We start from the raw sequence: 9488 nt of genomic DNA, 5'->3' as shown, positions 1-9488 counted from the left end.
TCTGCGACGGCCCTGGTCCCGCCCCCTTCCCGGGCTCTTTTGCCTCGCCCTCCTTCCAGAGCTTCTGTCTTCCCGGCCAACAGGCACCCTGGAGGTGACTGCACTGTCCCCCACCGTCGCCCGCGCAGTGACCCCGCGCGCAGCCGCCGACCGACCCCTTCCTTCCTCCTCTCGCAGGCGCCACCAGGCAGCCCCGACCCCTGACCGTTCTCTTCGGGGCCCAGCCTCTCCCCGGCTGGGGCCTGACCCCCACCTAATCTCCGGGCCTTGGTCAACCCATGTGGGCTGGGACAGTCGCTCGGCTCATCCCGCCGCAGCTGGACCGCGAAGTCCCGGGTCCGGCGGGTCCCCTCCAGCCCCGCCCGCCAGCCCTGCGCCGCGGCCGGGGTCCACCGGGCCGGCCCTCCCCGCTCGGCTCCCGCAGCGCGCGGAAGTGGGAGCGCCTCACCTGCGCGGCCCCCCGACCCCCTGGCAGGTGCCGCCCGCGGTCCGCCCCGTCCCGCCCCCGCTCGGCGCCCGTCCGCCCCGCCCCGCGCGCACTGGGCATGCTCAAAGCCGGGTCACGCGCCGCGCGCCCGAGGCCCGTGCGCACTCTGCCCGTGGCCGCCCGGACCCGGCTGCCCGGCGCGCTGCCATGGAGCGCATCGAGGGCGCGGCCGTGGGCCGCTGCGCAGACTCGCCCTACCTGCGGCCTCTCACGCTGCACTACCGCCAGGTGAGCCCGCCCGCGCGTGCGCCTTCCGCGGCCCCGCTCACCGTGGGCAACCCCCGCCCCCGCCCCCGCCCCGGCCCCGCCGGAGCCCCGCCCCCGCCGGGTCCCGCCCCCACCACAGGGCCCGCCCCCGCCGGCGCCCCGCCCCCGGCGCCCCGCCCCTCGCGCCTGGCCGAGCTCCCCGGCTCTGCGTGCGGCTCCGGTTCGAGCCGGGTTCCCAGCCGGGGTAAGCGCCCGGGTCGGACGCCGCTGGGGGACCACTCATCCCTCCAAGGAGGCTTGGCAGGGCCCCAGCGCTCTGCACGTGGGCTTGCTTCCGAGGGCACCTCAGAGTCCCCACCTGCTCAGCCGGCAGGCGGGCTGCCCCTCGGGCATCCTTCCCCCACCCCGCCCTCCCACCTGTCACAGGAAGAGCAGGACCAGCCGACTTCCTGGGCGCCACGCACATAGCAGGTTCGGGAGAAGTATTTGTGGGGCGAATGAGAACCAGCTCTGTGGTTCGGGTCCACCGGCGCCCGCCCGCCTCCCAGTCGGGACAGCCGGGCCGGGTGTTCCGTGCTCCTCTCCCCGGCTGCCTCTGGGCTTGCGGCTCCCTGTCCTCTCCGCGGCCCTTCGCTCAGCAGCCTCCAGCCTGAGGGAGGCCCCCGCGGCCCTCGCTTGCCCTGCCCATGTAGTCCTTTGGCTCCTGGCCTGGGACAGACGCAGGGGGTCAGGTGACGGACGGGGGCCTGGAGGTGGCTGCCCTTCTCCCTGGCACTGACTTTGGCTGGGGATGCCTGACTGTGGCTGCGCAGCCCCCCAGGGGCTGAGGCTCCGGGAGGCAGTGGGTGGGCGCAGGGTGGGCCGGGTGCATAACTGCTCTAGGGACTATGGCTGCAGTTCTCTCCCCGTTTTGTTTTTGTTTTTAAGTGCAGAGCCCAACGCGGGGCTGGAACCCACGCCCCTGAGATCCTGACCTGAGCCGAGGTCAAGAGTCAGATGCTTAACCGACTGAGCTACCCAGGGACTCTTTTAAGATTTTATCCTTAAGTAATCTCTACACCCAGCATGGGGCTCGAACTCACAACCCCAAGATCAAGGGTCGCACACTCTGCAGACTGAGCCAGCCAGGCGCCCCTCTCCCAGTGCCTGTGAAGCGTGGTAGCCTGTCCGTGTGTTCCCACTAATGGGTGCTGGTGACCAGAGCAGAGGAGGCCGTGATGGGCACGGGCCTGGGAACCAACGCAGCACGCCTCCAGGGGACATCGGGCTGGGCTGTGCGTGCCACTGAGGGACATCTGCAGCCCTCTGTCATTAGCTACCCCTGGTCAGGGGAGACGTGCTGGCCAGACAGGCCAGAGGCAGGTCGTGTCTGTGGCTCTGAAGTCCTGTCTCTCCCTCCCAGGGCCCCTGGAAGATTAACCAGGCCTAGGACCCGCCCGGCTGGTCCGGGGGTCCTGTGGAGGGGCTGGCTGGGCCTCACCGGCTCTCCTGGACTGCCCCTGGCACCCTGCCTTGGCTGGACCTGAGGGTCTGACACGCATTTTGGTCTTGAGCTGAGAGAGTGCCCAAGACTCGCACGAGATGGCCCGTATCCCGAGGGAGGCCGGAGGCACAGCCGGCCTCCTCTGGAGCCCGGCCTGGGTGGGTGGCTGGCCCCAGGGTGGCCAGATGGCAGGCAGGCCCAGGCTTGCCTCCTGGGGGTGGTGCCTCTCAACGGCCTCCCAGGCAGCCCGACCTGTGCACCACAGGGTGTCCACCCTCCCGCCGCCTTGGAAACAAAGGCCCCACCACTCCTCTGGGACTCCTCCGCCTCCAGCCGAGCTGAAACCAATTTTCCCCGCTCCGCTTGCACCAGCGTGGGGGCCTCTGCCTGGAACACCCTTCGCTCGCTTCAGTGGGGTCTGGTGCACTGTCACCTCTTCCAGGAAGTCCTCCCTCTCCTGTAGTCCCAGCGGCACATTCTGCGTCTCTCGTGTCTTCAGGGCCCGGATAGAGCCCCAAAAGTGGGGCCTGCAGCTCTCCAGGGCCTTAGGGCCGGCCCAGTGACCGAGGGTGGCCGGGCTAAGCCCGCTGGTGACAGGCCGCCTCGGGGCGGGGCCCCAGGGCCCTAGGGCCAGCCCCGTTGGCAGAGGCCCCTTGGGGAGCAGGCAGGGCCAAGTGGAATGCTGTTGTTGGCTCTGGCCCCTGGGATGGGAGCCCACCTTGTCTAGCGGTGTCCAGCTGGCAGGAGTCTGGGCCCCTCGCACCCCCTGACCGTCCCCCAGCAGGCCCTGCACCACCTCCTTCGTTCACTGATGGCTGCCTGGAGCCCCGGGAGCCCTTTGGGGGTGTGCTGCCCAGGCCTGGGGGGCAGGACGGTGGAGGCCAGTGACAAAACAGCAGGACCACAGGATGTGCGAGAGACGGCCTGAGACAGACACCGGGCTGGGGGAGGGGCTATCACCCGGCCGGTCACCGTCGTTGTCATTACATCACTCCATCCTGCAGGGCCGCCTCCCGCCTGCCTGCCTGCCTCGGGTGGTGCCGATGCCCTCTCAGGAGGCCGGCCAGCCCCTCCTGCCTTCCTGTCACCCTGTCCCCTGGCCCGAGGGAGCTTCAGCAGTGAACACCTGATCTCTGTGCCCTGGGGACCCTCCCTGTCCTGACTGTAAGGACACCTTTGCCTGTCTCTCCCGCACAGCCCCCACAGTCCACCCTCCACTTGCTGACAGGATACGTCTCTTTGCAGCGACTTGAGGTCAGCCTGTGCCTTTCCACCATTTGCTCTGGTTTTCTGCCTCGCCCCACCCCCCCACCGGAGCACCAGACTGTCGCTGACCTCCCCGGCCGGCCCGCTCCTGCTCCTCCCCCACCTGCTGAGGCTCCCTCGGTGGGCCTCGAGTGGGTCTCCGGGCGGGGGCTGGTGCGCGGGTCGTCTGGCCTTCTCAGCCGCCCTGAGCGCCTGGAGCCTTGCTGGCAGCCCCGCGGCCCACCCTCACCCCTGTGCCATTTCTTTCAGAACGGCACTCAGAAGTCGTGGGACTTCATGAAGACACATGACAGGTGAGAGCCCAGCCTGGCCTGGTTCCCTGGGAAGCCCCAGACTGCTGCCCGCTGGGGCGCTGGGCCCCTGGGGGCCTGGAGCCCCACCCCTGCCTCTGGCTCCCGGCTCAGGACCCTGTGGACCTGGAAGAGGCCATCTGGGTGCCCTCGCCCGCCCCGGAGCATCAGGGCCGTGGGCTGGATGGCACTGTGGCACGAGGAGCGTGGCTGGTGGGCGGCTGGCCAGCGGGGGCCACGTGTCCCGTCAGTCACCCGGCCTCGGCTGCTGCCACCCCTAGCTAACCCTAACCCCACCCTCTTGCCCCCATTCGGCCAGTTGGAACGCAGTGGGCCTGGCCAGCCCTGGCCCTGCCTGGGCCTCAGTCTCCCCATCCCGGTAAGGGACCAGTTTTCCCAGGCTGCTGGGGAGAGGAGGTGGGCCCGGCATGCTGGGAACGGGGCATGGGGGCCAGGGGCCCCAGGGAGACGAGGTGAGGGGGCTGCTTCCGTGCTGAGCTCTGTCCACCCCCCGCAGTGTGGCCATTCTCATGTTCAACTCTTCCCGGCAGAGCCTGGTGTTGGTGAAGCAGTTCCGGCCAGGTGAGGTCGGCCAGAGCAGGCCGCGGGGGGAGGGGAGGGGGGCAGGGGGCACGTTCGGGCCCCTGGGGGCCATCGGGTCCGAATGCAGACATGGGGCGGGGTGGGGGGGGGCCTCCAGGGGAAACTAACGCCCCGTGAGGGGGTCTGGCCTGGAGCGGGGCGCGTGGCGGCCTCGACAGCACGGCTGTGACCGTGGTCGACGCCCCCCGGCCCCCAGCTGTGTACGTGGGCGAGGTGGAGCGCCTCTTCCCCGGGTCCCTGGCGGCCGTGGCCCAGGACGGACCCCGGGCGCTGCAGGTGGAGCTGCCTGGCTCGGCGGGGGTGACCTGCGAGCTGTGCGCCGGCCTCGTGGGCCAGCCCGGGCTCTCGCTGGAGGACGTGGCCTGTGTGGAGGTTTGGGAGGAGTGCGGCTACTGGCTGGCTCCCTCCGACCTGCGCCGGGTCGCCACCTACAAGTGAGTGGGGTTGGGCCCGCGGGCCTGCCGGGCCGGGGGGGCGGGGGGGGGGGCATCTTGTGGTCAGCACCGCCCCCGGGGGGTGCGACGCGCTGGGGGGGCAGCGAGCGCCCCGTCCTCATGGGCGTGCGGCTCCTCTTTGTTTTCCAACATGGAGGTGGGGGGAGGTGGGGCAGCACGCACCTCAGATCGCGATCCAGGCCGGAACCCGGGGCTCTGGGGGGGCAGTTCTGGAGCACGCGGCGCCCCCACCCTGCGGCCCTAGCAGCTGCTGCCGACAGATACCTCTACTTCCTGCGGGATTAAGCACCGGGCGCTGGGGGTGGGGGTGAGTCACAGATCTGCTGGCAGACGGCGCCTCAGGAATGAGGCTGGGGTGGGGGGGGGGGCAGGGGTCCGGCCTTGCTGGGGAGCGGAAGCCGTGTGGCCCGGAGCCCGGGTGTCCCCACCATGTTCCCCACGAGGCCCGCAGCTGGGGCTGTCCTCCCAGGATGGGATGTTGGGGCGAGGCCCATCCCGGCCCTGCCCCAGGGATGCTGTCAGGGTCCCTGACCCTGGTGAAGTCTGGGAGCAGGAGGACGGTCCTGGCAGTGACACCCCGTCCCCAGCGCTGAGCGCTGGCCGCTGGCAGCCGTCCCCAGAGCGGGGAGCTCTGCTCCTCAGCCCAGTGCAGGAACCACTCGGTGTGGGGCCCGGGCCCAGGGCCTTGTCGCGGTGTCTCCCTGGCCTAGGGGCGGGGGGCTGGAGCTGACCTCCGGCACACGGGGGAGCCCCCGCGTCGAACACGAGATGCCAAGCGGCTGAGTGTCTTGGTCTGAGGGGCAGGCCTCGGTGACCTGCAGGCGTCCTCCTCGGCGCTGGGGTCCCAGAGGATCTGAGGGGCCCGATCTGGAGCTGGCGTTGAGCCGGGAGGAGGCACTCTGGAAGGTGGGCGACCCCAGATGAGGTGAGCCCGGGCGGAGTCGTGGCAGAGAGGCCGGCCCAAGCGCGGCCCAGGCTGCAGCGTTTCCACAAGCAGGGCTGTGGCTTGATCGTGAGGGTGCTGGGGAGCCCAGGAGGGCTCTAGGCAGCAAGCAGCATGGTAAAGACTTGCGTTTTGGAGGCAAGGGGTGGCTGTGGCAGGGGGGCAGGACTGAGGGGCTGGAGGAGAGGTCAGGGCAGCTGTCCCTGCGGACCCGGGGGCTGGACAGACAGCAGAGAGATCTCGTGCCTTTTCTTCATGTGGAGGTGAACCAGGCCACTCACCTGCCGGGCACAGGTGACGAGGCCCGAAGGCACATTCCTCTTGCTCTGGGTCAAAGGCTGTGCCTGTGTCCTTCACAAGCTGGCGGAACCTGGGACCGGAAACCCCACACGCTGGCGCTTCCATCAAAGGCGCGGCCTGTGGCCACCGTTGTAAACAGGCCGTCGGGAGCGGACTGTGGCAGATAAGAGCCTGGGGCGGGGGAAGCAGCTAGGTGAGGCGGGGCGGGATGGGGTTGGCCCTCCTGGGGGGTGGGGCACGGAAGCTCTGTCAGCCGTCTCTGCCCTCCGCGCCCGGGCAGGTCTGCGAGAGCAGCCTCCGCCCTGCGGGTGTCTGGCTGGCCCGGCGCCCCCGGTCCCCCCGCCCCCCCCGCCCCCCGCACACTCACGCGGGACCTTCCCCTGCGGCTCTGGGACGCGGGCGGGCCCCGCCGTGGCCCTGCCCTCACAGACGGCAGTTCCCGTGGCTGCCCGTTCTCGCCAGTCTGGGCCACCGCACTTCCCCTGGGTGTCTGCCCCCCTCCTGGCGGCCAGCGGCCCGCTCTGGCCACCTGTCCACACCCCTCCACGCCCCAGCTGCCTCAGCATGGCTGTCCCCAGCCTGGAACTGGTGTCCTGCAGATGCTGGGGTTGGGGGCTCTCACGGGGCAGGTCACACGGGTCGCCAGGAGGGCCCTTGCTTCCAGCCCGCCTGGAGCCTCGGGTGGGAAGGGAGGCCCTGGCTGAGGGGCTCGCGTGAGCAGAGGGCAGCGGCCTGCCTGGCGTCTGCACTGCCGAATGTGGCAGAGACCTCGCGGCTTCCGTCAGCCCACAGTTAGGACCTCGAAGTCGCTGCGGGTCAGCCGTCTGCGTCTTGGGAACGGGGCCCAGCGCTCAGGGTTTTGCTGTCCTGCAGTCAGGGTCGGCTGGGCTCGTCTGGGGCTCGGGACCCCCTTCCCAGCGCACACGGTCGCGGGAGAACTCAGCTTCTTGTGGCTGTGTGACCGAGGGCCCCGTTTCCTGGCTGGCTGGTGGCCGGGGGCCACAGTCAGCAGCTTAAGGCCACCTGCGGGCCTGGACCACGTGGCCCCCTCACAGGGCAGCATGCTTTGTCCGCAAGGCCTGCGGGACGGGCTCGTCTCTCTGACTTCCTCCGTCTCCCCTCTCCAAACCTGCACTGAAGAGCTCACCCAGTTCGGTTAGGCCCACCAACGTGATCTCTGTGGACGAGTCAAAGTCATCTGATTAAGGCCCTTAGTTACACCTGCAGAACCCTTCTGTCTCTGCCAGTGACATAAGAATCACAGAAGCCACACCCAGCATACTGCCAGGTTTCTGCTACACCCGAAGGTCGCAGGAATCTGGGGGTGGGGGGCCCGGGGGGGTGCACCCCGGAGTCCTGCCTACCAGACTGGCCTGCCTGGCCTGGGCGGGGGGGGGGGGGGGTGGGGGGTGGCTGGAAGGAGGGCTGGAGGGAGCAGGACAGGTGTGTCCGTGAGGCCCGTGTGGGCGGTTCAGGAGGTGCTGTTTCAACCCGCAGGTCTGGCGTGGGACTGACCGGCTCCAGCCAGACCATGTTCTACGCAGAGGTGACCGATTCCCAGCGGAGCGGCCCGGGCGGGGGCCTGGCAGAGGAGGGCGAGCTCATCCAAGTGGTGCATCTGCCGCTGGATGGGGCCCAGGCCTTCGCGGATGACCCGGATGTCCCCAAGACCCTTGGTGTCCTCTTTGGCATCTCGTGGTTCCTCAGCTGTGTGGCCCCTGGGCTGGGTCCCCGGTGAGACTCCAGGGGGTCGGGACCAAGGTCGGCCACGGTCACCTCCTGCAGATCAAATAAAGGCTTGGACAACTCCAGCCTGTGTCCTCTGGCTCCGAGCGGTGGCCCCAGGTGGGCTGGGGCAGGTGGAGGGACCGCGGGTCTTTCCCGATGGGCCCTGGGGGAGGGTGGGCTTTCCACCAAGAGGCCTCTGGCAGCAGGCAGGGCAGGGACTGCCGAGGGCAGCTGGTGGCCGGCAGACGGCTAAGGTCAGGCCTCAGGTGGGGGCTCGGCCAGGCCAGGCGCTCAGGGAGGACAGAGTGGTGGGCCATGGGGTGGCCGTGGAGCGGTGGCAGAGCCAGCCCTGGGGAGGAGGTGGGGACAGAGCCGCAGGCTGTTCATTCTCGAGGGCGCGTGCTACCAGCACCCTACCCTCTCCTGGAGTCCGAAGCCAGGGCCGCTCTGGGTCTAGCGCCCCCCCTCCCCCCCAACACGCCCCAGGCAGTGCTCTGGGCAGTTGGAGTCGGTGATAAGAACTCCCTCTGCCCGCTGGCCTGTGTGTGGCATGGCCTACAAAGCTGGGAGGACCCGTGCCCTGCACACTGGCCTGTCTTAAGGGTCAGGGGCTGCATGAGCTGCCTTTGTGACCCTTAAAACACTTGGGCTCACAGGAGAGCTGGGTGACTGCTCAGCTACGCTCCCAGTAAATGCTCCATACGAAGCGGGTGGATGGGGGTCCTAAGTGGCGAGGGTGTGCCAGTCACCACAGTCCAGGTTGGGCAGTCGGTCGGTCGGGGACGGGGGCCCAGCCTGAGCGCTGGGGACGCTCCTGGAATGAGGGCCAGCCTGACCCCCTTTGCAGCTGGTGACCTGTCCTGGCCCTCCCCCCCAGAGCCCTCCAAGTCCTCTGGTCCACCGAGGGCGGCGCCACGGATGATGGGTTGTGGGCAGCTGGGGGAGGGCCAGGTGCCCACGGGCTGTTGCTGTCACAGGCAGTAGGAGCTGGCATGGTCGGGAGCTCTGCTCCGAACCTGACTTCAGCGTCCCCGCGGACCAGACCTCAGGCTGGAATGGGGCGGGTGCTGAGGAAGGGCCTGCCTTTGGCTCCCACTGAGACCCCACTGCCAGGTGGGGGCCACTCTCTCTGGCTGAGGTCACCCTGCCCTCCGGTAATCCCCCTGCCCTGCCCCAGGCTGACCCCACACAGGCAGCACACGTGGAAGGCCCCTCCCTTCAGCCGGGGAGGGGGCGACAGGCACAGTGCAGACAGCCCCTGGGCCTGGCATTCGAGGCCGTCCTGAGGAGGCCGTGCCCAGGGGGCCCACCCGAGCGAGCGGCACCACCTGTATGCAAATGCTGGCTGCGACCCAGGTGGGGCCTCCAGGGAGCCCAGCCAGTTGAGTGGCACACTGCTGGGAGTGGCCCTCAGGTGTGTGCTGTGCGACCAAGGGGGCTGGCAGGGCTCGGCTGCGGCAGGGTCCAGAGGAGCGGGCCGCGCTGGGCCTCGGTGCATCCGGAGAACGGCTCGCAGGGCGGGAACCCTGCCCAGCCTAGAACCACCCCACCTCCCTCCCTCTTGCCTGCCTGGTGCCCCCCTCTAGGGCCCCACTGTCCCTCCCCGCTGACCTGCAGGTGCTGCCCGCTGCCTCAGAGGGGCCCTGGCAGGCTGGTGCCGGGCAGCTGGGGGCTGGGAAGCGGCAGGCGGGGGGCGAGGGGCAGAGCCCCCGGACTTGGGTGCGGT

At 69.7% G+C, this 9488-nt stretch overlaps 1 protein-coding gene across 3 annotated transcripts; it reads left to right on the top strand.

Annotated features, from left to right (window-relative positions):
- The first annotated feature begins 588 nt into the window (after positions 1 to 588).
- On the top strand, positions 589 to 7845 carry NUDT14 (nudix hydrolase 14). Of its 3 annotated transcripts, XR_003969708.1 has the most exons (7): positions 589 to 715; positions 3375 to 3431; positions 3693 to 3736; positions 4251 to 4315; positions 4533 to 4770; positions 5613 to 7322; positions 7532 to 7623. XR_003969708.1 is itself a non-coding variant. In XM_030320143.1 (6 exons), exons 1-6 carry the CDS (start codon positions 635 to 637, stop codon positions 7770 to 7772), a joined length of 726 nt encoding a protein of 241 aa, XP_030176003.1. In that variant the 5' UTR covers positions 592 to 634; the 3' UTR covers positions 7773 to 7845. The 3 variants fall into 3 exon arrangements, 2 of the variants coding, with proteins under 2 accessions (XP_030176003.1, XP_030176006.1); XM_030320143.1 differs by lacking the exon at positions 5613 to 7322 and having other exon boundaries at positions 592 to 715; positions 7532 to 7845; XM_030320146.1 differs by lacking the exons at positions 3375 to 3431; positions 5613 to 7322 and having other exon boundaries at positions 594 to 715; positions 7532 to 7845.
- The last annotated feature ends 1643 nt before the right edge of the window (positions 7846 to 9488 follow it).

The sequence above is a fragment of the Lynx canadensis genome, chromosome B3 (genome assembly GCF_007474595.2).
Source record: "Lynx canadensis isolate LIC74 chromosome B3, mLynCan4.pri.v2, whole genome shotgun sequence".
NCBI lineage: Eukaryota > Metazoa > Chordata > Mammalia > Carnivora > Felidae > Lynx > Lynx canadensis.
Note: the sequence above shows the minus strand (reverse complement) of the source record. Positions and strands in the feature narration are given on the sequence as shown.